The sequence below is a fragment of the Corticium candelabrum genome, chromosome 4, assembly GCF_963422355.1.
Source record: "Corticium candelabrum chromosome 4, ooCorCand1.1, whole genome shotgun sequence".
Taxonomy (NCBI): Eukaryota; Metazoa; Porifera; class Homoscleromorpha; order Homosclerophorida; family Plakinidae; genus Corticium; species Corticium candelabrum.
The window spans coordinates 6,510,125-6,537,832 of record NC_085088.1 but is presented as its reverse complement, the minus strand read 5'-3'; the positions used below and the strand labels follow the sequence as shown (position 1 = coordinate 6,537,832).

At 41.8% G+C, this 27,708-nt stretch overlaps 2 protein-coding genes across 2 annotated transcripts in view; one reads left to right on the top strand and one right to left on the bottom strand.

Annotated features, from left to right (window-relative positions):
* Positions 1-586: 586 nt before the first annotated feature.
* LOC134179044 (small integral membrane protein 12-A-like) lies at positions 587-2,578 on the bottom strand. The gene is made up of 2 exons (XM_062645946.1): positions 2,505-2,578; positions 587-1,070 (listed from the first exon to the last, which is right to left on the bottom strand). Exon 2 carries the CDS (start codon positions 1,053-1,055, stop codon positions 768-770), a length of 288 nt encoding a protein of 95 aa, XP_062501930.1. The 5' UTR covers positions 1,056-1,070; positions 2,505-2,578; the 3' UTR covers positions 587-767.
* Positions 2,579-2,656: 78 nt separating this feature from the next.
* The window catches only part of LOC134177895 (C-1-tetrahydrofolate synthase, cytoplasmic-like), a 36,091-nt gene continuing 11,039 nt past the window's right edge, over positions 2,657-27,708 (top strand). The window contains exons 1-19 of the mRNA XM_062644668.1: positions 2,657-2,887; positions 4,729-4,813; positions 4,881-4,940; positions 5,021-5,134; positions 5,204-5,280; positions 12,905-13,005; positions 16,260-16,396; positions 19,548-19,601; positions 23,913-23,970; positions 24,025-24,117; positions 24,840-24,972; positions 25,046-25,124; positions 25,661-25,755; positions 25,826-25,962; positions 26,099-26,145; positions 26,211-26,318; positions 26,374-26,448; positions 27,046-27,148; positions 27,218-27,294. Coding sequence (XP_062500652.1) covers positions 2,703-2,887; positions 4,729-4,813; positions 4,881-4,940; positions 5,021-5,134; positions 5,204-5,280; positions 12,905-13,005; positions 16,260-16,396; positions 19,548-19,601; positions 23,913-23,970; positions 24,025-24,117; positions 24,840-24,972; positions 25,046-25,124; positions 25,661-25,755; positions 25,826-25,962; positions 26,099-26,145; positions 26,211-26,318; positions 26,374-26,448; positions 27,046-27,148; positions 27,218-27,294 — 1,818 coding nt within the window. The 5' untranslated portion in view covers positions 2,657-2,702. The remainder of the gene's footprint in view (positions 2,888-4,728; positions 4,814-4,880; positions 4,941-5,020; positions 5,135-5,203; positions 5,281-12,904; positions 13,006-16,259; positions 16,397-19,547; positions 19,602-23,912; positions 23,971-24,024; positions 24,118-24,839; positions 24,973-25,045; positions 25,125-25,660; positions 25,756-25,825; positions 25,963-26,098; positions 26,146-26,210; positions 26,319-26,373; positions 26,449-27,045; positions 27,149-27,217; positions 27,295-27,708) is intronic.

The window sequence follows — 27,708 nt, the reverse complement described above, 5'->3', positions numbered from 1 at the left end:
GGATCCACATTAAGTAGACTTAATTGGCTCCATGGCCAAACCTTTCCAAATCCGTCACGGATTCCCAAAAACATATTGCTAACTGTTAAACCTACCATAAGCAATCAGGCAAGAGTGAAAACAACTCTTTTGGTTAGATGGGTAAAGACAATAATTAGAATCAGAAAAATAGCCGACAGGCAGGTCATTTGTTCCTTTGTTTAGATACCACCAAAATGAAGCACACATCCTGCACTACAGTCTGCATAATGCAAGTATCTATTAATTTATCAGATAATTTGCATTGTAGGTTGCTTCATGTGTCCGTCTGTCCCTAACAAAATATTCAAGCACAAACGCTCCTTCATCTTTCATCTTAGTACTAATAATCAAATTTGTGCAAGCATGACCAGGAAAGTATTTGGCTACTACCATAATGTAATCAAAGGCTAATTTTCAATGTTTAACATTATAACTGGAAAACATTTAGCCATTCTTGCATGTGGCTAAAATAGAAGCACATTCAGAACTCATTATTCTGACACGTAATAATTTGGCTGAAATAATGAGATCTGACTGTATAAGTTTATACCCTAAGAATGCCAGGTTAATCATAACAATTCCATTAAGCTTAAACATATTTTTCTCCACATATTCACTAACATGACAGAGAAACAGTTCTAACTATCACAGATGACAATGTGAATGTGGTCAGTGCAGCTTCTTGAAAAGTCTGGTCTCTACGTCTTTTAATTAAGAAATTCTGCAATTGCTGCTGAAGAAACGTGTCATTCAGTTGATTGGTCTCCACGTAATCTCTCTCGTTCAGTCAGTCCTCGACCAGCCTGCCATTCTAAAACACTTGGTTGCTGCAGTTTTTGAGATTGTTCTCCAGCTAATTCTTTTAACATCCTCTCTTCTCTCTCCTCTGCTACCGTCTTAGGACGTGTTATGACTTTCTGTTTTCTAAACTTTCGCTCAATTGTATAACCAGCCACTCCAACAACAATTGCAACAGGAAGCATTACAACAGGAAAATACTTCCGAGCAGCTGATGCTATCAGATTGACAACCATGATGATCTCACTAATCTATAATCACAAAAACATCTGTCATCATCCCAGTTGCAAGTCCACTGCATTGTGTAACTGTAATAAGCCCCAGAAGAGTTGATAGCATCTTATGACACAAAACTAATGCATTGCTGGACTTCGAATGGACTTGAACTAGGTACTGTCAAGGTCCACTAAAACATCTGCTCATGACTACATGACTCAGACAAGACAAAGCAGAGGTTGTCTTGCATCAGTGATGATGTCAGATGTTAGAGCTAATAAGTTGAAGGTTATCACTGGGTGTTTGTGTCAGTGTTAAATATGACAAGATTGGAGTGTTCTTGTGAGATAACAATGCATTGCAACACTATAAAATACTCATTCTCATTCAAATGCAAGGGACCAAGGGTAGTAAATAGTTTGTAATACTTTGCCTGCTACTTATAATAAATAATTACTGCAAACACGTGTTTACATAAAATATCAATTTGTCAGAGTTACTTAAGTTGTTAGCATATAAAATGTTAGAAAAATGTAAATACATTAAGCAATTGGAATCTGTGCAGCACGCATGCATCACATCTTGTAGTGTTAGAGAAAACAGCAATAAATTGTTTGAAATAATTAATACGTCTATCAAATAACGTTACAACTACCTTGATGTCATCTACAAAAATGCCAGCTTATAGAATAGTGTGTTGCAGTTTACAAGTAGTCATAGTAGATATTACAGAAGTAAGCATGTATAGACACTGGTCATCAAGTTTGATTGGCTCAAATGTACACACACACACACATACACACACACACACACACACACACATACACACACACACACACACACACACACACACATACACACACACACACACACACACACAGAGTAACACACACAAACACACACACACACACACACACACACACACACACAGAGTAACACACACACACACACAGAGTAACACACACAAACACACACACACACACAGTAACACACACACACACACACACACACACACACACACACACACACACACACACACACACACACACACACACACACACAGTAACACAGTAACACACACACACACACACACACACACACACACACACACACACACACACACACACACACACACACACACACACACACACACCACAAGCATCCATAGAAAGACATGCTTGCTGCGACTTATCATTCATGCATAGGCTGTCCATGAGATTACAAACTCTAGATAAGTACAACTAATTAATTCGTTCATAATTAACTACAATCGTAAAATATTGCTGCACTGCAGTGACCATGATTTGAAACGAATAAATGTTGCATTTATGATGTTCTAAAAGTACTAATTAATATAAAAGACCCGATCTACTACAATAAATTAGATTAGATGAGAGCATCGTTGTTTCAGATCCAAAACGGCAATACGTACCTAAATATCTACCCATACGTCCTTAGCAAGCACTCACCAATGGTATAAAATCTCTAGGCAGCAAGACTTGCGCAGGACTGATCAGTGAATATGCCTTGTAACGTGCTTTACAACAATAACCGGGATATCAAGCACGTGACCAGGTAAGCTTCGCGCCAAAGCGATTGAAAACACTCTATCCATGTGTCGGGTGTCTTCTATCTCGCGGTCGGTAACTGCCCCTCTTTTCGCTGAAATGATTTCTACGGTGTCTCGTTCAGTTTTAACGACACTCACTAGTCGCTGTCTAAATACGTTGTCCAGTCTTCCCCGTATTCGATCACGTGATGCAGTAGATGGTAGCGTGATGGTTGACAGTACACAGCGAATTGACAGCACAATTGGCCGTGGCAGGCTACTGGATGGAAAAGCTATTGCAAGGTACGGTATGATTTGGCAGCTCGCTAACTTGTCTAGACCAGTCTAGTGGCTAGTAGTCAGATACAGAGTTTGCGCGGTCTGCGGCTTGTAGTATTAGGTGACATTTTGTATCTAGTGGATGCAACACGACCGTTTACGACAGCTTACCATCTTCTGGCGAGTACTGTACTATTTTTTGGAGTACGGTGTGGAGCCGAGGCGTAAAGAAAGAGATACAGTAGTAGTCTAGTCCGCTTTAGTAGGTAAAGATCTGACTGGATCGGTGTATGTTGCTCGAGTTTGTAGTCAGCGGATGGTCTATTGGGTAGACAATACTGATAGGTTGGAATGTTCTCTGTTTTCTTGTGCAATCAGTATGAATGGGCGTGTAGAGCGTGATCACATCCTTTTCTATCTTTTTCTGCGAGTATACTAAGTTTATTAGGGTCGGTCTTTATTAGCCAACAAGCATGTTATCATACACTTTTACATACCGAGGATGATAGGTAGACAGGTCTAGACATTAATTGCATTCAATGCTAACACGGAAATCAGTGGCTCGAAGGGTGGGTGTGAGAGGGTTGAATTATATGTGACCTTGCTCGTCAATGATAGTGAATGAGAAACTGTGTGTATTAGCATGAGGCGATAGAGTTAATTATTGCATATGAAATGTAATTTAGGTAGAGAATATAACTGCAGACTTACAATTTGACATCTACTTGATTGGATTTTACAATGTTTATGAAACTAGAAACTATGGAGTTAAGCCCTGTCCACACTAGACCAGAATGGATCGCAATTTGATCGGATTAGCGAGTGTCCACACTGCACTTATGATACCTCCGCCTGTTTTTTGGTATCACGTGACTGATGACCGATGTGTACATGTGGGTTCTCGGTATCACGTGACTGATGACTGATGTGTACATGTGGGTTCTTTGCTGAAGGTACCTATTTCTAATTGGATTCAACCGATTGCAATCGAAATCAACTCCTGATGTGGATTGGATTTATTGCAATCGGATGACAATCCAGTTGCCAGTATGGACAGGGCTCTAAATTCATGACACAGCTAGTTTGCAACTTGCAATATTCGAGGGGTTTAGTTCTTTTAATTTGATGAAGTAGTTTATTTACACTACAAAAATTATGCCTCGATAATTTAAAATAGCAGGAGTGCCATCATGTGTCTGTGTCACCATATTTCACTTGCATGCTTTCTATTGTCACCCCACTGATGTTGTATTATCGTATAAGATGAAATATTGGCGGGGAACTTATTTTGGCAGATTGACAGATTTTTCAGCGACCTCCAATATAAAATCCGCCATTAATTTGGCCACCAGGATATATTGACGTCATCAGGCACGTGGATCAGCTATCTAATGGCAAAGTGGCGGTAGTACGTACATCACACGAATGAGGCCACAAGATGGTAGGTAATCCCTGCTTGCCTTCTGTTGTGTCTATGAATGAGGTCATGAGGCTATAGATGAAGCTGGACTGTCACGTTCACGCGGGTCACGTTCTTTGCACTGACACAGCAGTTCTTCATCTCTGGGCAGTAGTTGGAGACCAGTAAGTTAGGGAAATGTAAGCCACAAACACAGCTGTCAATAACAAACTCCTCCATGACCACTTATGGTAAGACATATATATATATATATCAGTTAGCAAACAATGATGTCCATCCAATCACACCAAAATATAATCCGCCAATATGCTTTGTCCGTCAATTTCTTAGCAAACCGCCAAAATAAATTCCTGCCAATGTTTTATCTTATACGGTATGTTATTTCTGTACAGTATTCTTCAAAAGGCATCATTACACGAGAACTTTGTAATTGTTTGCATTGCAGAGGAATAAGAGAGAGCCTACGTGGAGAAATAGAGAAAGTTAAGCAGGAGCATGCAGCCTTTCAACCTTGTCTTGCAATTGTTCAAGTACTTTTTGAGATGTTTGCTACTGTTTGCAAAGCGTTGTCGTAAATTGTCTGTTTGTGTTGACAAGGTGGGTGACTTGCAGGATGCCAATGTTTACATTAGAAGCAATATACGGGCAGCAGAGCAGGTAAAATCTTTCTTGTACAAGTACAGTCATGTTTATAGTTTGAGGCCAACATGGCATTTTTCTGGTATTACGTTATGTAGGTGGGTTTAATTACTCGGCATTTGAAAATGAGTGGAAACTGCAGCCAGGCAGACATCATCAGTACAATTCATGTTCTAAACTCTGATCCTTCAGTGAATGGAATTATCTTGCAGGCAAGTTATGTTTTATGTTTAGTTTTTTTGAGAATTTGAAGTAACATTTTAATTTATAAATTTTTTTAGCTGCCATTTGGCACTTCACAAGAAGTTGACACAGATGTGTGCACTAATACTCTACTTCCTTCTAAGGATGTAGATGGGTAAGATTAAAATGATTTTTCTTTCTATGTCTAGTACCTATGTGTGTGTGTATTAATGAACACAACGCGAACTTGAAGGAACACTAAGTAAAGAGTTGATAAACTGAACTCAAACTTTTTGGATAATAATATACAGGAAATTTGTAAAGATGTACGTGGGATCATAGTATTTGAAGTCACCATGATATTTCGCTACCGATTTCTTGTCTTGCTGAGTACACTAGCTTACGAGTTAGTACAGTGACAAACAGTGCATTGGTATCTGAGTGTGTGTCTGTGTGTGTGTCTGTGTGTGTGTGTGTGTGTGTGTGTGTGTGTGTGTGTGTGTGTGTGTGTGTGTGTGTGTGTGTGTGTGTCTGTGTCTGTGTCTGTGTCTGTGTCTGTGTCTGTGTCTGTGTGACAAGTCATTGAGAAGGCCGTAGAGCACCGATCCAACTTACATATTTTGTTTTGTTGACCTCTTGAAAGCATTTGACTCTGTACCAAGACATACTCTCACCAAAATTCTCAAAGATTCTGGCACAGAAGATGAAGTGGTTAGATTGATTGTTGACCTGCACGATGGTACAGGCTGTGTTGTGTGAAAGGGGGGGGGGGGGATCTCTTCAAGGTTTGAAGTAACCACAGGTGTCCATCAAGGGTGTGTGATGTCTCCAGTCTTGTTCAATCCGTCTATGGACAGAATTATGCGTGAGACTCTGGACAAGTGTAAGGGTGGTGACATTGAGATTCCTTACAGAACAGATGGTGGCCTGTTCATGAATTATCGTGTAAACCTGATGGGACACATAAGATCAAAGCTCCCATGTATGCCGATGATTTGGCCCTATTAGGTACGTCAAGTAGTGAGTTGCAGCAGATGGGGTATGCGGATCAACACTTACAAAGCTAAAATCCTGAGTATTGGTGCTGAAGAATGAAACATCTTGATTGCTGGTCGTGTTCTAGAGCATGTTTCTGAATTCTTCTATTTGGGCAGCATTGTGACTAAGTCAGGAGATTGTCACGTAGAGGTTTTTTGAACGTATTCAGAAAGCTAGCAGGACTTTCTGTTCTTGGAAACACAGAGTGTTCACAAACCGAGGATTTAGCAAGAACACAAAACTGAGAGTCTTTAGGTCACTAGTGATGCCAGTTTTACTATATGCTTGTGAGACTTGGGCAATCACTCAAGTAGATATTCGAATTGAAGACTGAACACTTTTCATATGGACTGTATTAGATGTATCTTGGATGTATCAAGACTGAACAAGATAAAGAAATTCCTTCAATTTGAAATCTTCTAAGGAAGAACCATTTGAACGTCAAATTCAACATCAAAGATTGCAGTGGCTTGGTCATTTACAACAGATGAACATCTCTCGTCAGCAAAAATTGTTGCTGAGAAGCAAGTTGCAGAATGTGAAACGCCCTTGGCATGGTCCAAAGAACAGATGGATTGATACCATTCAACGAGACCTGGTGTTATTGAATATTGACCAGTCACAAGCCAATGATCGCTCTTCTTGGCGAAAATTTCTGCGATGCCAAAGCCCATAGTGGGTATGGCGGAATTCCATGTTCCAGGTGTGTGTGTGTGTGTGTGTGTGTGTGTGTGTGTGTGTGTGTGTGTGTGTGTGTGTGTGTGTGTGTGTGTGTGTGTGTGTAGTGTTAACTAATTCACACAGACATTAGTAGAGTACAAATTAGTGACCATGCGTACATGGAACTATAAATAGCTATAGTTCAATTATTTTAGTCATTCTGTTACGGGCGTTTGGCTCGCTTGGTTTTTGTGATTAGTTGTAACTTTGTGTCAATTCAGTAGTGTCTAAAATGCTACATTGGTGATTCCCGAACGTGCAACGTGGTCATTGGAGTCGAATTACAGTATGGCAGATGTGGTGTTACCCGCAACAGGCGCCACCACAGTCAGCATCAAGCTACTGCCAAGCTACTGCCATTCTCTCTCCCCCTTGACCCACAGCTGTGTTCACACAGGTAGAAGCTCAATTCACAACTAGGGGTATCATGGTACAGAAGACGAAATTCGACCACTCGGTGGCATTGCTGGCACCTGAGTACGCTACCGAAGTCAGAGACCTCATCCTCACTCCACCAGCAACGAATCCATACGACACACTCAGGGAGCAGCTAGTCAAGCGAACCGCAGCCTCAGAACAACGACGTTTACAGCAGTTGTTCACGACCGAGGATAGGTGACTAAAAACTGACACAACCCCTTTGTAGCATGCAACTACTGGGTGAGAAAGCAGTTTCTGTAGGCAGTTCCTTCCTTTGTGAACTGTCTTTCTACAACGCTTACCTTCAAATGTCAGAATGATCCTCGCTTCTGTGCACGACGACTCCGCTGACCTACAAAAGCTAGCATAGCTTGCTGACAAGGTTACAGAAGTGGCAAGCCCTACAGTTTCTTCTATCAACTCAACGCAGGTCGCAGATGTGTTGGAGCAGCTGCGAGCCGAGGTCAGTTCTCTGAAGACTTTACTCAAATCTCTTTCGCAAATTGCACCAGACAGGAAAGGTCGTCTTGGAAGCCATTCACGTGGCCGCTCGGCCAGTCCTAGCTGTCGACAGCAAAAAAAGCTGAAGAATCTCTTTGCTGGTATCATTTACATTTTGGAGATGGTGGACAGAAATGCAAACCACCCTGCGCAGCACGAAAGCGACACGCCCAGCTACTGCTGAATATTGGGGTCTCACTACCTATTCGTCTTTCTACATTACGGATTGAACTACTGGACTCTGTTTCTTGGTTGACACGGGAGCAGAAGTGAGTGTTATACCTCCTTCCAGAATTGAATGGAAACGTCAAATAGACAATCCAAGTCTCCAAGCGGCGAACAGAACTCCAGTGTTCTGCCCAGGGTTTTCAGAGTGGTGGTCGGGTATCCACTGCATTAAGTGGCATGGTTTATTTCTATTTCAAATATCCGAGGAAAGAAGTATAGCAAACTCCCGGATAATCAAGCACTGTTGCAAGACAGACGAGAAATTGCCAAACAGAACATATTGCACTGTTGATGGTCCATGATCTGGCAGAGTAAACTAAAAAGTTGCAATTTCTGTCAACAGTCGGGGAACTACTATGTTTCCCAGTCTCATGTTTAGACTATGGCAAGGCTATATGTCTGCCATCCATTGGAGCAAGTAAAACACAACCTAAGACTTAACGTGAAGAAGCTCTACAGTGCAAACCCTCTGCCATACCTTTGCAGCTTGAATGCAATCAGACAGAGCAAATTAGAAGAGTGTGAGAAAGAGACTGACTTCTGGTCATGCATTTGCCTCAACTAGCAATCACACATTTGCCTCAATTAGTGATCATGTGTTATGTCGTTGCCTATCAGGTCGGTCACGAGCATGAGAAAAAATGACATCCGGTCACGTATTTACCTTAATCAGCGATCATGTGTTACACCGTGGCCTAGCAAGTCGGTCAGTCATTCGTACATATCAAACGCTGTTACTATAACTAGCGTTTCACTTGTTGGTAAATATATAGTGGTGGTCGGGAACATGTGGAGTGATGGTTGGTGTTTGTTGAGTGCTGGTTGGGCCCGACCACCTTTGACCATTGTGGGTAGAACTCTGCAACTCCCATTACGACTTACGGCAGGCGCTCATAGTCACTCAATCTTGGACTTTGAAGAACATTCTGTTGGGTATTTGTGGTAGCAGACGTCCAGAATCCGATTTTGGGAGCGGACTTTCTCAGGAACTACAGTCTAGTAGTGGATGTTTGTAGGAAGCAACTCTTGAATGCTCTGACTCACCTCACTATCCAGAGAGTGGCGTCGTCAGAGCCATCACCAAGTCCCACACTTCTGCCAAAACATCCTGCGAACGAATTTGAAGCTATTCTCACGGAATTCTCGGATCTATCCAAACTCTGTAATCTTGACCAAGCAACTAAGCACAATGTGACCCACAACATTACAACATTAGGACCACCCATCTATGCCCGTCACAGACGACTAGCACCTGACCGACTAAGAAAGTTGCTAAACAGGAGTTTGACCACATGATGGAATTGGGTATTGTTCGTCCTTCATCCTCTACCTGGTCTTCACCACTACACAATATGGTGCCCAAGAAATCTGGTGACTGGCTTCCATGTGGGGACTACAGAGCATTAAACAATGTCACGACTCCTGACCGATATCCAATTCCTCACATACAGGATTTTACTGCTACTCTTCATGGATTCACTATCTTCTCCAAAATTGATCTGGTCAGAGCATATCCCTGTAGAACCAGCTGATGTCCACGTAACCGCAGTTACCATGCCATTCGGTCTCTTTGAATTTCTTCGATTGCCATTTGGTCTTCGTAATGCGGCTCAAACATTTCAATGTTTCATCGACCAAGTTCTTTGTGGCTTATATTCAGCTATGCTTACATCGATGATCTTCTAATTGCTAGTTCCAACGCAGAAGAGCAAAAACACACGCTTAGTTCTTCAACGACTTAATAACTACGGTATCATCCTCAACCCAGCTAAATGTGTCTTCGGTGTTTCTCAGCTTGAATTCCTCGGACACAGTGTGAGCAGTGGGGTATCAAACCACTAGAGGACAAAGTGCAAGTCATCTGTCAGTTTCCACTATCTTGCTCTCAGCGCAAGTTACGTGAATTTCTTGGTCTGTTTGACTATTACCATCAATTTTTACCACATGGTGTCTCTCTGCTTCAGCCCTCAACAACTTACTAAACATATCTTATGAGAGTACTCAAGAACTACCTTGTACTGACCACGCCTTGACCGCCTTCAACAAAGCAAAGAAAGCACTGGCAGAAGTAACTCTTGTTTTACAGGGCTCGAAAAATAGGTTGTCAAGTCGTCATTTGACAAGGTAAATCTTACAACTGAAGACTAGCGTTGTAGTGTAGGTCGTCAAATGACTAGTATGTAATGGCGTTCTCAGTGTGCAGGCAGATAGCTGTACTGTACTGAAACATGCGCCGCTTCACGGTTGACGCTCGCATTGGGACATTTGTCGTACAAGACATGTACGCGTAGTGAATTATTGCGCCAGCAGGATAAGTTGACAAACTGCTCATATCCTGGATAATGAAACGGGGTGTTTTGAACCATCTCAGGATCCGACAGAGTAAAGGCATAAAGTTTATGACGTGAGGAAGTGGAGACAATGGTAAATTTTGTAGGTCGAAATAGGGTAAATATGATTTTAGTAGCAATAAACGGACAACTTCCGCAATGAATCTGGTTGAAACTCCACCTTGTTTTGTCAAAGAGAGGTGGTATGCATTTAATCACTAATTTAATTAGCTATCACCACTGCCTCCGAAAAGATGTCTTAGCTCTACTGTAACACGTTGTATCCATTGGATCAGCGGTAATGTGTTCGATACTCTTGGTTGCATACCATTATGAAGTACAGAATACTTCGCTTGATGCTTGCACTAGACTCGTGCCCTGTCTTCTCCTCGCTCGAGCTTCAAAATGGCAATATACCACTAAACACCATGATTGATATCAACATGACGTCCTAGGCTAAAAAATTTTGACGACCTAAAATTTTTGGAAACTCATCAAATGACGACAACTAGTTGGACCGATTTTCGAGCCCTGGTTTATCCAGCTCCAGATGCCCTATCTAACATTATGACGGATGCTTCAGACGTTGCTGTAGGTGCTGTTCTGCAGCAATACATTGATGACGAATGGCGTCCGATCACATACTTCTCACAGAAATTGAAACCAGCTGAAACAAGATACAGCACATCTGACAGGGAACTGTTAGCTGTGTGTCTTACCATGAAGCACTTTCGCCATCTTCTTGAAGGTCGACAGTTCCACATTTTGACGGATCACAAGCCAAACTTACTTACGCTCTCTCTTTCACGTGCGGACAACCGTAGTCGCAGGCAGATATGTCACCTTGACTATATCTCGCATTTCACATCAGACATTCGACATGTAGACGGCCATAACAACCGAGCAGCTGATGCCCTCTCGCGGATTGAGGCAGTGAGTCAGCAGCACCCTGTTGTGATCAATTTTGATGAGATGGCCGCTGCACAACAAAACAGTTCAGAAATGAAAGAAATACAAACATCTACTTTTCTACAACTACGTGAAGTTCCTCTCTCAGGTTCAACTACACTGATTTGTGTGTGATATGTCTACTGAAAGTCCACATCCAGCAGTTCCTGTCAAGTTTTGGCGAGCAGTGTTTGACCACCTTCATTCACTTTCTCATCCCAGTATTTGAGCCACTCAGCGTCTCATTACTGCTCGATATGTGTGGCCTTCGATTCACACTGACGTTTGCAGATGGGCCAAAAACTGCCTTGTATGCCAACAGTCAAAGGTCCACAGACATACTGTCACCCATTTATTGACAATTACAACACCAGACACGAGATTTGACAGAGTTCACGTTGATTTGGTGGGACCTCTACCCCATCAAATGGTTTTCATTATCTTTTTACTTGCGTTGACAGATTTAATCGCTGGCCGGAAGCAATCCCACTGTCTACTAGAACAGCCGAATCTGTAGCAAAAGCATTTGGGAGCAGATGGATAGCAAGTTTGGTGTACCATCAACAATCACCACTGATTGCGAACCACAATTCGTGTCAGCCTTGTGGAAAGAGCTCACTCAACTCCTAGGAACCACACATTGCAATACAACCGCATACCATCCTTGTGCCAGTGGTCTTCAGTCTACATCGTCATCTGAAGGCCTCCCTCAAAGCATTTCAAAACACTAGCAAGTGGGCAGAAGCACTGTCAATGGTTCTGGTACTGCAGTGAAGGATGACCTCAAGTGTACTGCAGCTGAACTCGTGTATGGCACCACACTGAGGCTACCTGGAGAATTTGTTACACGTCATCCTTACCTGATCCAGTAAGCTATGCTATGCAACTCAAGGACACAATGTCAAGACTCTGCGCACAACCCACTTGACAAGAAAGACCTCATGAAGTTTTTGTCCAGACTGACTTGTCTTCTGCCTCTCATGCGTTCATCCGTCATGATGCTATTCGCAAGTCTCTGCAGCAACTGTATGATGGTCCTTTTCCGATCATCAAACATTCTGGCAAGCACTACACTTTATTGGTTAATGGGCGAAAGGAGGTTGTTTCTTTGGATCGTCTTAAACCAGCTTACCTGGATGCTTCTCCACCAACCCTAACCAAAGACATTAACTGTTTAACATCCTCTCCAACACCCTCTCCAAGTACTCAGTCAAGTTTGCTCCAAGGAGAATCACATGTTCCTTTTGCCATGTGCATCGGCCCAGATGTTTTGCTTATTAGCTCACTGGAGGAGGAGCTATGTAGGGTTAACTAATTCATACAGATATTACTAGGTGACAAGTCTAATGAGCATGCGTAGATGGAACTATAAATAGCTAGAGTTCAGTCATCTTAGTCATTCTGTTACCGGCATTTGGCTCACTTGGTTTTTGTGTTAGTTGTAACTTTGTGTCAATTGAGTAGTGTCTAAAATGCTACGTGTGTGTGTGTGTGTGTGTGTGTGTGTGTGTGTGTGTGTGTGTGTGTGTGTGTGTGTGTGTGTGTGTGTGTGTGTGTGTGTGTGTGTGTGAGTTCTTGAAGTGTATTAGATGCGACATTCTGTTTTATTTTTAGGCTTCATAATGAAAATGCTGGTAGATTGGCTCGGGGAGATATTCGTGGTTGTTTTATTCCCTGCACACCTCTTGGCTGTTTAGAGCTCATCAGACATTCAGGTAAATATTTTTGCTTTAGGGCATGATTTTTAGGTGAGCAATCATTCTTGCACTTCATTGCACGTCTGAAACATGTTGGAGTGTGAGTTGTTGCTCTCCTGTGTCTTTTCTCTAAGGGAACTCACACGCAAAAACAAGTTGCTCTTGAAAAATAGCCTTGCTTTCGAGAAGTTCAACGGTACCTTAGTCGCTAGCCAAAGCGACTGCGTAAAGAGGAAATCGCATTTCGAATGCTCAGAGACAACGAGTGCGTGCGAGGTATGATGTCACTGGAGGACGACCTGGATCGTTTTGTATTGGAAAATCTAGATTAGCACGACGCGACTTTGTACATCAAATCGCCTGACTCGAGACAAGACTTGAACGTTCATCTTCACTGTGAGGAAGGTGCAGCTTTGTAACTATGAGAGAAAATCGCTGGAAGCATTCGTTATGACTTCTCATGTGTGCATGAACTTTGAGGAAACACTACATCAACTTCCGCTTTGACGTGTTCTCCTAGTTTACGACTCTTCTAGCCAATCTGAAGTTTCTAACTCCAATTTGAGATATCTAAGGTTCATTAGTATGCTATGACTTGTAAAGTATTTTGTAAACGTGCCGGTACGGAGAAAGAAGTCTGTTTAGATTTTCATTCGATCAAGTGTGGTGAGAGAGAGAGTGGATTCTGCGTTTAAGGCTAAAAGGGAGGCAGTCGGACCACTTTCCAAAGTAAGCGTAGATCATTTTCAGTCGGATTGCTTTGAGAGAGACTTCATCGGATTGCTTTGAGAGACTTCAAAGCAGAGCTATTGAGTGGGTTAGGGTTAGAGTTATGATGGATGTAAGAGCGTTGTAGTTTCCTACCTGTTCCAGTCTTTTTACAGCACTACACGTCAAAGCGGAAGTTGATGCGATGTATCCTTGAAGTTGCAGACCTACGCACATGAGAAGTCATAACGAATGCCTCCAGCATTTTCCTCTCATTGATACAAAGCTGCACCTACCTCACAGTGTAGGTGAATGTTCATGTGTTGTCTCCAATCAAGCGGTTTGATGTAAAAAGTTGCATCATGCTAATCGAGAGTTTCTAATACGAAACGATCCAGGTCATCCTCCAGTGGCATCATGCCTCGCACACCTTCGTCTGGGAGCATTTGAAACGTGATTTCTCCTTTACAGAGTCGCTTTGGCTAGCAACTAAGGTACCTTTGAACTTCTCGAAAGCAAGGCTATTTTTCAAGGGCAACTTGTTTTTGCATGCGAGTTCCCTTTAAAAGCAGAGAAGCAGTAAATGCGTAGTACTAACCGTAGATATCGATATCTATCAAGGAGAGCTGTCTGTCTGTCTGTCTGTCTGGCTGGCTGGCTGTCTGTTTGTCATACATATATTTTCAAACATTGAACTATTATACGCCGTCTAAGCAAAGCAACTAAATACTACCCAAGCCAGTAGGGCTTGGTTCTACCTACAACTATTTATGTTTATGTGGCTGTCTCTTGAAGCAATCTTTATTTTACTGTCAATCACTCTAGCATTTGATCATTGTAGACACACAGAAAACACAGATCTCCAGTATGACTTGCAGGTTGATTCATTTGGCTTTCAGTCTTCGTCTCTTGATAGCTGTGACAGTTTCTTCAAATAGTTTTCAGCTTTCTCTCCCCAACAGCCAAAATGTTCGAAGACTATAGGCACAAATGTTGGTCGAAAACCTCCAGACAAGAGCTTCTGATCGTACTTTTTGATCTTCAGATTTTCTCTTCTGGTTGCCGCTGCTCTCTGAGTTTTAGCTGATAATACTTCTATGTCATAACTCCAGGGATGCGCTAGTGCAATATCCAATTCAAGATTCAACCCCGACGCCAAATCAAACACGACTATGTCTGATCTGTTCAGAATTGACATATCTTCCTCTGGGAAGGTATGTCATGTATGTCATGTATGTCAAGGTATGTCATGTATGTGAGGAAGGGTCTGGGGAATGCCTCTACACAATTCTTGTTCTGCACTCCCCAAGAATCATGGGATAAAGAACTCTTTGTAGGAGGTCTAAGTAAGTGTCACTCAATCGCATTCCAGTCGTGTCCATTTTGTTGATTACAGTCACAAAACGAGCACAATTGTAATAATTAAATTAATATGTGTGAATGAATGTCCTAATATAACCAGAGATCAAACATTCGTTCGTCGATTTTGTGGACTTTGAATAGCGCATTGAACACAGTAGTGCATTATTGACAGTAAAAGTGTGGATTTTGCGGCTCTGGTCAAATTCCCACAGCCATGATCATTCATTGATCGAGCGGCTTACACAGTCTCTCGACATGTCAGACAAATCATGAAATACATTTATGAACACAAAGGTGCTATAGTGGTACTGTGCATTCAAACAACACATTACAACAAGCAGCAACTGAACGAGACTAGGAGACTGGACGGAGAAATCTTACGAGGCTAAACAAAGCACACCCCATGCCTTACGTCAGACTCACAAGATCACAACAATAGATTGAAATTAGCACCAAGTCAGACATTGATCGTGAAGACGCACAGCATCGCGGACGATTTGGTCACAAGCGTAAGCATCCCTTCTGCAACAGGACAGTAGTTCAAGGTGTACCGGGTTGCGACTATTAGGGCATCTGTTTGAATTCACAGGCATGCAGCTTAGCATGACCGTAATCAACATACACGACACAAGTGGAATGCGATTGAGTGACACCTACTTTGACCTCCTGCTAACTTTAATGAGGTCTTTATCCCACGATTCTTGGAGAGCCCTGAACAGAAATGGATTAGGCATTTCCCCAGACCCTTCCTCGCTGGAAGTATGATGGCGGGTAGGGATGGCTACGTGAGACTACTGTTAAGACTTCATTTAGTATGTTTCTTCTCCTATGAAAATACTGGTTCAGCTAAAAATTGTACATGGCTGGAAATTAACCCGATTGGGGCATGGTTCTTGAGAACCTTACACTGGGACTACTTAATAATGTAACGTTACATTGAATGCATTGATACATTGACCATCAAATGCATAAGCAAGTTTGGTGAGTGGACCAACTTTGCCATGATGTTCTTGCTGGTAGTTGCTCTGAGTGCACTTGTACTTTCATAGTAAGATTGCAGTCGTTTGTAGTATTGTCATGATTGGCAGTGCTACGGTTGATCTTGTTGCCAAGACTATGTGTAGATATCGTAGGTCGATACTACAGATATGTATGTACAAGGTCCTTTTTCGTTATTGTAACTGTCTGTAATTATATTGCAGGTATTAATATATCTGGAAGTCGAAGTGTGGTGGTAGGTCGAAGTAAGAATGTTGGTGCACCAATGAGTAACTTGCTGACAGCGCATAACTCTACTGTTACCCTTTGTCACTCAAAGACTCACAATCTGTCAGATGTGGTGAGTATGTTTCCTCTTGCTAATATATATATATATATATATTAGTTATGCCATTTTATAAGCATGGAAGGTTTGCTCTGTTAGTATCATGTCTGTCAAAGGGGGGGGGGGGCTTGCTCAACATTATTGACAGTTTCACAAGGGTACGGTACAGAGTCACACTTTTCTAAAGCCCCCTCCCCTCTCCAAAATGCACGGAATATTGTTGATGCACGGTTCCATAGCTTGACCATGGCTCCATCTATTAGAGGGTTGAGATGTGGTCTCCGACAATTCTGCATTGTCACAGTTTTTCTTCCATTTCAGTTGACCTGTACGAACGATGTCAGCTCGAGGTTTTCAGTCATTCAATTGTACGAAGACGATCACATTGAGAAAGTTGTGGTAGAGACAGCTGGGGTCTTTATGGACAGCTGATGTTCAGGGTTCTTGCTACAGCGTGGCAACCTGACACTGTGCCACGCTCAGAAGTGGTAGCTAAGAGTCCAAAGTCTTACAGCTAAGGAATGTGTGAGAATTTTATACTACTGAAACCATATACAATACTATAGTTCTTAGTAAAGGTGACAATAGCCACAAATCTAGGCTCGTACAACATAACGCAGGATGATAGCCTCGTTCCAAACGTACGCACAAGTGCTGATTGCAGTTCAGGTTGGGTAGCCTCTTCTAGTCTCGGATGCCCTTCCAGTGACCCGGAGTTTGGGAAGAAGCACCTAGAATCTACTCTACAATGCGAAGCAACAACAGTGGTTCACGTCAATTAACGCCTGACTAGACAGACTTTCTGTAGTTTCATCTACGAAACTTGCACATGAGCAACCTATGAACATCGCTAAGAAGAGCTTACTGGCGATTGAAGGTGCCTTGTCAGGGGACTTGAACGTATGTTACACGCAATAGCTACAACGCAAAGTCTACCTCACTCGAGATTGGCTCCAGTGCGCATTTGCAACTATAAAGATACGTAGACTGCATGCATCGTTGGCCCGCCCATCCCGCCACGCTCCCAAAAATCTGTAGCGAGAACCCTGGATGTTTTTCTAGAACAAATCAGAGGAGGCTGGCGTGGTCGTACATGTTTTTACATACGTGTGACTAACACGGGAACAACGTATCAGGGTTCTCGCTAGAGATTTTTGGGAGCGTGGTGGGATGAGCAGGTCCACGACGCATGCAGTTCTTGCTCTTTACAGTTGGACATGTGCACTGGAGCCAATCTCAAGTGGTAGACTCTGCGTTGTAGCTATTGCGTGTTACGTATGTTCAAGTGGCCTGGCAAGGAAATCAACTTTGATAGCCAATAAACCCTTCTTAGCGATGTTCATCAATTGCGCATGTGCAAGTTTCGTAGATGAACTACAGAAAGTTTTTCTAGTCAGGTGTTGATTGACGTGGACCACTGTTGTTGCTTCCCATGAAGCCATGACTAGTCTAGAGTAGATTTGTAGGTGTGCGGTTCCCGGCCAAGAGCCTGAAGAGGTGTGCTTTCCGGATCACTGGAAGGGCATCCGGGACTAGAATCAGAGGCAGCGCATTCGGGACTGCAATCAACACTTGTGCGTACGTCTGGAGCGAGACTACCATCTCGCGTTATTTTGCAAGAGCCTAGATTTGTGGCTATTGTCACCCTTTAGTATTGTGTTTCAGTAGTATGGAATTCTCAAACATTCCTTAACTGTAAGACTTTGGACTCCTATCTACCGTTTCTGAGCGTGGCGCAGTCCTACTGGAGCGTGGCAATGTGCCACGCAGTAGCAAGAATCCTGAGTGTATGACACAGTTCTGTCCATGGGAAACAAATGAGCCATTTGCTACCGGTCAACATTTTAGAAAGCATAGAGGCCATAACCCTCTCCAACTAGCGTGCGCTTTGTACACTCATGAAATTGTCAATAATTTTGAACGACGCGTTAGGTGATTGGGGTTGCAAGTGTAATGGAATTATTAAAACAAGTAACAAGCACTTAGTTATAAAGTAATATTTAAGTAGGTGCAAATAAATGTGATAAGAAACAAGACTTATACGCAATCAAAAGCAGTGACGCATGTTTAGGAAACACTTGTTAACACCCCTGACGAAAAAATACATTGTATCATATGTAAACTACATAGCTGTTGTTAGTAGTAGGTAATTTGCATAGGTTAACATTGAATGGATGCATCCTTTGAGGGTGTTTGGTTTTTATCTTTGTAGTATTTACAAGCACTGCAAATCAGTATCTGGTATCAGGTTAGCAGGTGCACATACTGACACAAATTACGGTGTGAGAGGTAAACAGGGTGTGTGGCTGTTTGTCTAGGTTAGTGCATAGTAGGCTGACCACATTCAAATGTTGGCTGCTCTCTGCTGCTTTTCAGTCTTCTCGACCTGCCATTCCATGCTTGTCATTCTAAACAATAAATACACCATGGTGGGGTAAATGCAATTGCCATGAACTGGCACTGCACTGGATGGCAAGCTACTGCTATAGGTATCTCTGCTACTGCTCAGAGTGACATGCGTTACTCTTGCCAACTTGCTACGCATGCCCTACCCAAGTTTTAACCCAACAACAGTCTCATTGCTGTGCACGCATGTTGTATCAGTACTTAAATTTTATGAAAACAGTGATGTGATTTGCAGAGTCTGCAAATTTGGTTTAAAGCTCTAATGTTCAGACTATGAGTTGTGCAGTAAGGTTGGTTAGCATGTGTTAGTAAATAAAATAACGTTTAAATTGTTGTACCTTTATCAATTGTTATGCAAACTTTATACAGACATATATTGTGAGTGAAACTAGCTAGCCACGTACTTAGAGCTTTATCAATTGTTATGCAAACTTTATACAGACATATATTGTGAGTGAAACTAGCTAGCCACGTACTTAGAGCCAAACTGGAAGTCATGTAAGTTTTGAGTACACTACTCGTTAAGTCATGTGACTTTTATAAAGTCTCGTTTGTTCTAGCTCGTAGCTGAAACTACTATAGTATTTTCTATTATGAGACAGTGTTGTATAACAATGGCGTAGTTGATGTTGATGTGCTGTTGTACATTTCTGACTGATGTGGGTATATGTTGTCGTTTAGATGGGTTTTTAACATATTGTGTTTTGATTTCTCGAAACAGATATACATGTGCATGTTTTGATATGATTTCATTCTTCAGGTTCATGAAGCTGATATTGTGGTTGTTGCTGCCAGACGACCTCTCCTGGTGAAGGTATGACTTGCACTTTCAACATACTGTATGATTATATATATATATATATATATATATATATTATATGATATATTATATATATTGTAATATTATATATTCATGTTTCTATCACACCATCAGGTGCATTCGGTCTCTTACATTGCAGTGTGCACGTGGGTGCTCACACACACACACACACACACACACACACACACACACACACACACACACACACACACACACACACACATGCACACATGGTGTGCAGATGTTTGTTGGAGGATTGAAGCTTGAAGAGGTTACGTTTATGTTGACTGTGGCATTATTTAGTTAGCTTCTGGTAATGTACTGGGAATTTCCGTAACAGCGCCCAGCTAAAAGATTGCCCACTGGGTGATTTTTTGGAAACTGTTCTCATTTACAGCCCATGGGCCGCTAATGAGAATCAAGATTGTTATGTGCGATTCAATGTTGCGATTCAATGTTGCGGCCCAAAGTTGGTCAATATTCCAAGGCTGTATTAGTAACGTGCATTACTATACTACAGTGTATGTACAGATTTGGCAACCAAACAGCGGCCTTACACTGTGGATTAAAGAAGGAACCACTAAAGAAACGTCCGTGTTGAAGAAACGTAGGAGGACAGTCAGGTCTGGTCGCACTCCTAATTTTACAGAGACTAAGTATGCAGGACGTTGCAAGATGGGCCTGACAGGGTCTAGGACATTTAGTCGCCGAAATTTGGTCGCCGGTCATTTAGTCGCGGAAGTTTAGTCGCCAGTACACTTAGTCGCGAGTACACTTAGTCACCATACAATGGACAGATTGGACAGATTACGAGCACCATAATGGACAGAGAAAGCCGTTCCTTCTCCATGACAGTGGTGCCGGTAACGACAGAATCTTGATATTCAGCACTGCCGAAAACTTGGCTATTCTTCAAAGAAGCTCGACGTGGTACCGTGATGGAACATTCAAGGTACATACTTACTTGCTATGTGTATAAGCCTATTGTTGACGAAAATCTCAAATTTGTAAACCTACTCAGGTGTCGCCGCCACTGTTTGCCCAGATGGACACAATCCACGCTGAGTACCTGGGAGCAGTGCACCCGCTGGTTTACGTCCTCTTGCCAAACAAAGCCGAGAACACTTACAACCGGGTGTTCACTGAAGTCAAGCGTCTCCAGCCGAACTTGAACTCTACTTTAATTATCACAGACTTTGAAAGAGCAGCGATAAATGCACTGGCGACTGCATTCCTGAACGTTTCCACTGCTGCCTGCTTCTTTCGTTTTGGTCAGTCTATCTGGAGGAAAATCCAGGAGTTAGGCCTTGCCACTCTCTACAGGAAAGACGTGAATTTTATGCGTAAAGCAAAAATACTCCTGGCCGTTGCCTTCCTTCCTGTGCAGCACATTGATGCCTACTACGATGCTACTGCTGCTGCTGAGTTGGAGAACTTCCCAGGCTTGACGGCGGTGCAGCTGCAAAACGTAAGCTCATCCTAATCATTGTCTCTGATAAGTCTGAAACTCAAATTATTTTTAGGTCAGACACCTCCTTGGCTACTTTGAGCAAACATACATCGGTCCTCTCAGTCGACGCCGTCAGCGGTACTCTCCTCTTTTTGACCAGGTTTTCTGGTTCGCCTACCAGTGGACATCCCAGGGTCTGGCTCGAACCAACAACACTACGGAGGCTTGGCATCGTGGACTTCGTGACTTCTTCAACATGCACCATCTCACGATATGGAAATTTATCAAGGGACTGAGACTGGAGCAGCAGCGCCGCGATGCAGCCATTGAAGGAATGGTTGCCGGCAACTTCCACCTCAGCCGCGTCGGGCAACTGTTGCACACAACCAGCGCATCGAGACAATTTTGCACCGATTTCCCACTGATACCAGCCTTCAGTATCTCCGAGGAATAGCACATAATCTGAGCTTTTAATTGACTATACTATGACTATAATTGACTTTGTTCTATGCAAATTAAAAGGTGCTATGAGCGGAAGCCATTAATTAACGCGATTACGTCAACGCGAAGAACAGACGGTAATAAGCACCTGACAACTACAAAAAAAGTAATTGCACCGCGGCTAATAAGTGTACTGGTGACTAAACTTCTGCGACTAAATGCCCGGCGATTAAATGTCAGGCACCCGCCTCACACTTGCCTACTCTGTGGTGCTTAAGTCAATCTGCCAATTTCCAGAGTCTCCTACGAACCGCCTGGGCACTTTTGAGAATGGATTTTCTTCCATAAATATCCCATTTTCCGTATTGCTGCCTTGGGCGCTGTTTTGAAAATTCCCGGTACGTGTTGCAGTTCTGAGTTGCAAATATAAACGATCACTAAAACTCTTTTTAATGTGATTTTGCCATTTTGTTGTTATTAGGAGTCTATAAACATCCTTAAATTTGATATTTTGTGAAGGATGTAGATATAGTTGCTTCACAATATTGACTCTGCTAGTGTTATGAAGAGAATAGTGTGGATTCAGAGCATCATTGCTATGTTATTTCTTGTAGGCGTGTCTTGCTGGTCCTTTATGTCATAGTTTATGCATCAGATCTGATTAAGTTAATTTTTGCAAAGTGATACATTTAGTCATTTTTGTGTCTTAATCGGGTCTGATCATGGATTACTCAGGACTTCAATATCTCGTTCTTGTGAGCACTTGTAACCCGGCCAGCGCAAGTTGACAGTTTCAGAATGTCGTGGAGCATGGACGGAGTTGTGCTGACCTGGCCCAGCAAATCTTGCCATGCTGGCGTCGTCTTCATGTGCCATGTGAATATTAAGTGAGCCGAGTTGCAGGTTGTGCATGCTTAATACCTATAAAAATGGCGTGGAATGAGCGAGAGACTGTCTGCCTCACCTGTCTTTGGAACAACGACTGATTTCAAGCTCAAATTGAAGGATGCACCAGAAAAAAATACACCAGTAGTGTATGACAGGATAGCTCGTTCAGCACACGATGAGTGCTGTAGCCTGCATGAAACACCTAGCCGGCACAGCTTGCATTTATACTCTACCTTTGTGAACGGGGCTGGCTCAGTTATCTGGCATGGCTCAGCTCGACTCAGCTATGAATTAGGGCTCATGTGAACAGGCTATAAATCTCAATAGGATTGTCGTGAAGAATTACGAATTTAGGTGGTAGTTTCCTTTTAAGCACGCTACTTGTAAAATGTACTAGAATATTACTAAGTGGCTGTTGTTTCATGTTACCACAAGTCCATAACAAGGCTAAAGTATTCTGTAATCGTCAAAATAATGAGAATTGTTACATACAAGACGTAAATATCGCTGATGGCTATGCAATGTTAGGTTCGCTTATAAACGTTGTAGGCTATGAAAGCAATTGATTTCGCATTAGCAGTTGCAGACTGGTAAGTTTTATTGTTTATATTACAATACTTGGCAATCGCAAACATGAATACGTTTTCGTAAAAATCTCTTTCATGAACATTTAGCAGATCTGATTGACGGTTTAGCCATTGTCTCTTGTTGTCATGTATGATCGATAGCAAATACTGCTTCATGATTGGACCAAACTAAGGGTGTGGCACATTCCTGAGAGTCACAGACATGGTCTGCCATGCATCCACATATCCACACAATATGACATAGTCACAGACCGAAAGTCAGTTAACCCCTATATGTTTGAGTGCACTACTAGTCAAGTCTTGTGACTTTTACAAAGTCACATTTCTAATTGCTCATAGCTGAGAAATTACACAATACTCTAAGTCTTTATGGTATACCTCACTTTCAACGGCATGCCGTTACAACGTGAGGGTTAGCAGACTGCCGTTATACCTTGAGATATACCAACATGATGTTAAAACCGAGGGAATTATACATACCCTAGCACAATACACCATTGTTGTAAGCATCCGCGTGGGATGTTGCAATCTCTGGCAGTTTTGGCGACGTAGCTGCCATTCTTATCACACTTCGCTATCATTGACAGTTTCTTTTCCACGGTGTAGCTTTTCCAACCCTCGACAACTGCTGTTTCTTCTGTTTGACTGTTCTCCTTTTTCGTTACCTCCTCCGCATCAGCACGTGACTGTTTTCCTGTGATGCCATGTGTAAAGCATGCTATGACAGATTGATATTCACTAACCTTGATCAATAACGGCACCCTCGCCTTATAACGGCATGCCGTTATAGTTGCACGGTTATCTGATTGGCGTCTCTGCTAAACCTCGCTTATAATGGCATGCCGTTGAAAGGAGGTAATACGGTAGAAACTTGTTTTCTCCAATAGTGTACACTTAATTAAGTTAAACAATTTTTATGAAATGAATATTTTCTTTTAGGGTGACTGGATAAAACCAGGAGCCGTTGTTGTTGATTGTGGGATCAATTCAGTAGAAGGTGAATATCCTTCAATTTACTAATGGTCATCTGTCCACTTAGTCTCTGATTCAGATACATCAAAGAAGCAAGGATATCGCCTAGTAGGAGATGTTGACTTTCTCAGTGCAAAAGAGTCTGCAGGATGGATTTCTCCAGTTCCAGGGGGTGAGAATTTGATCGAATGCTGTAACAATGCAATTAAAATTACATGTCATAACAATGGATGATAGTATTAGCAGAAAATCATTTAATGCAGGTATTGTTGTATAATATGAATGAGTTCTTAACATCAAGTGAGGCATTCTGGAGTAGGATGAAACAGATAGGACCAAAATAGATGTTTAACTGATGTCTTTGACTTCTGAAGAATAGCGATAACCTGTCTATTCTATATTCTTTTTTGCAAATGGGAACAGATATTTGTCTTTTGTAATTTGAGGTGCTTAGGATATTTAATTAAGGTTATTATGAGGTGTACTTTGTAAAGGAATTGAACAGATTTATCATTATTTAATTTTATATGTAGATTTTAATTTTAGCAGGAGGCCTTTGAACCAGTATCAATTAGTAAAGTTGTGTGAATATCTTAGAGACTTGGCCAAAGTCAGGGATGTAATGATGGGGCAACGTTGGGGATGAGGGGATAGGAAGGCTTACTCAAGCAAGCACAGTATTTGTTGTGCCTGTTAGGGTCAAAAGAGAATATTCTTTATGAATGACGAATTTCGGTGTGATAAACTGAACTATTGGTGTAAACTAGAGAAATGAAACTGCAAGTTGCATTAAGTTTCATTGCGTACTGTTTTGTTTATATTGTCAGTTTTGTTTGATGCTGATGACATATGCATACTTGTAGCTAGTGTTTGTCTAAGTTGGATTTTCTGTAGGTGTGGGTCCAATGACGGTGGCAATGTTGTTACGAAACACATTTGAGTGTGCCAGGAGAGATCTTCAAAACAGTCTGGACACTAAATGGAATATTCGATATTTGCCCCTGGAATACAAACAACCTGTACCTAGGTAATTGCAGAAAGTCTAAAGTTCATGAGTAGATGCTTGTTGTCATTTTGGATGGCTTTGCTGCTTGTTTTAGCGATCTTGACATTGCATCTCGTCAAACTCCAAAAGACATTGCTGAACTTGCAAATGAGTTGAAGCTTCTGTCATCTGAAGTTTGTAGTTGTGTGTGTTTGTGTGTGTATGTGTGTGTGTGTGTGTGTGTGTGTGTGTGTGTGTGTGTGTGTGTGTGTGTGCATGTGTGTGAGACTAGCCGCTGACTGTGTGAGTGTGTGTGTGTGTGTGTGTGTGTGTGTGTGTGTGTGTGTGTGCATGTGTGTGAGACTAGCCACTGACTGTGTGAGTGTGTGTGTGTGTGTGTGTGCATGTGTGTGAGACTAGCCACTGACTGTGTGAGTGTGTGTGTGTGTGTGTGTGTGTGTGTGTGTGTGTGTGTGTGTGTGTGTGCTTAGTTGCTCTCTAATTGTACATACTGATGTGCTTGTTGCTTTTGCTTGTTTAGTTTCTTTTGTACCTGTGTACTTGTCATCAATTAAGTTTCTTTTGTGTCTCCCTTTGTGTTTGACTAGTCAGCTCTTTGGCTTTGTCTATGTTCAACTTGATTTTGCTCTTGCTTTTTAGTTGAATACTATTGTTGGACTTGTCATGCACTATTGCATCTTGTTGGTATCTATGCATTGGTTTTGTCCAGGTTGACTTTTATGGCAAGAAGAAAGCAAAAGTGTCGACTTATGTTCTCACTCGTTTGCAAGATAAACCAAATGGAAAGTACATTGTTGTGTCAGGGTATACATTTGTTTTTTAATAATCATAAATGTATGATAACTTGTCATGGAATTATTCTTTTGTTGTGTAGTATAACTCCTACTCCTCTTGGTGAAGGAAAGAGTACAACAACAATTGGACTATGTCAAGCGTTGGGTACCAGACTAAACAGAAATGTATTTGCTTGTGTAAGGCAACCATCACAAGGACCAACGTTTGGAATAAAAGGTAAAGTTTTGTGAAATGTCAAGTGAGACGAAGCAGTTGTCACCATATGCATGCATGGAATTGAGTAATGCTGTAGGCAGCTTGTAAACTTGTCTTCATTGTGGGTATTGTCATTTACATGTTTCTGCTGTCTCAGGCGGAGCTGCTGGTGGAGGGTATTCTCAAGTTATTCCTATGGATGAGGTTTGCTAATGGCGCAAGTTATTAGGCTGATTGGTTTTATGGTAAACAATCTGTTCTAATGTTAGTTTAATCTTCATTTGACTGGTGATATCCATGCAATTACAGCAGCTAACAACCTATTGGCTGCTGCAATTGATGCAAGAATGTTTCACGAGTCAACGCAATCAGACAAGGTGTTAAGTATAGAGCAATTTGTGTAACTCAAAAGGTTAAAGACTGTGTGTGAAGGCTCTTTATGGACGTCTCGTTCCAACTATTAGAGGAAAGAGACAGTTTTCTGACATTCAACTGAGACGACTAGAGGTGAGTAACTTTTTGTAGTAGCAGCAAGGTTTAATCTTACAAACTACAGGTGAGTAACTTTTTATAGTAGCAGCAAGGTTTAACCTTACAAACTACTGCCATAGTTTTAGTATAGTTTCTCCATTGCAAGTTGCAGATGTTACTACTTAGCATTGAATTGAGCAGAAGGGGTAAGTAACATCAGGAGGGATATTAATGAAAGAGTAATAAAGGATGCAGTACAATGTGCTTATATAACCTCTCATCTATTTGTCATAGAAATTTGAAATAGTTTACATACTCATTATAGTTCAGTCAGTGCCACAGACAATGTTGAAACAGATGCCATCACTTTAGGGGGTCCTGTGTTAGCGTATCATTCAGATATACCTGAACTTAACACACCAAGAGTAGCAAGTTTTGTGTGCTTTATTTGTGTTACTCTGTTTGGAAGACTGACAAATGCAATGAAAGGTTGGTGCACAAAGCTTTCTAGAGCACAAGAGTAGTTACAGGATTTTTTTATTTGTTTTTGGTATTTCTAAAAGTCAGAATATGCAATGTCCTTAAATTTGTTGCATACTTATGCTGTACTAATGGAATCTTTGTTTCTATAAGAAACTTGGCATCAACAAAATTGATCCAAATGATTTGACAGAAGACGAAATTGCCAGCTTTTCTAGACTCAACATTGACCCACAGTCTATTACTTGGCAGAGAGGTGATGATGACGTCCAGTTGTACAGTATGGTTTTTATCAGATATGTATCAATTGTTCCAATTTGTTTAGTGGTAGATACAAATGATAGATTTTTGAGAAAGATTACAATTGGGGAAGGACCTGCTGAGAAAGGGAAGACAAGGAAGGTAGGTCTACTTTACATTTATGGTCTATAATAGTAGGTAGTCACTAGTGGTGCTAAATATTTAGATGCAAGGGTAGCATTCAGGTGTAGTCAATAATTGTAAGATTGGATGTGAATTATAAGATTGCATAATAATTGTAAGATTGGATAATTTCTTTCTGCAGGATTGTGTTGTGGTTAAACTAGAAACTGAAAGTTTGAGTAGTAAACTAAGGAGCCATTATCACAGGTGTGCGAACTGTGTCTGGGTGGAGGAGACAGTAAAGGGCAGTGCACACACTCACCAATGGTGGTACAAGTGGGCACTTCTAATCTATAGTCTTGTGCTACTTTTACTCAGTGAAGTACGGCCCCTTTTATTGCTGGGCAGAAACTACAGTGAAGTATGGGATGAGCTCCTACTCAAGAACTTGAC

What these genes read in the sequence shown, in the direction of transcription:
- LOC134179044 (XM_062645946.1), bottom strand. Translation starts at nt 1,055, where the DNA reads ATGGTTGTCAATCTGATAGCATCAGCTGCTCGGAAGTATTTTCCTGTT.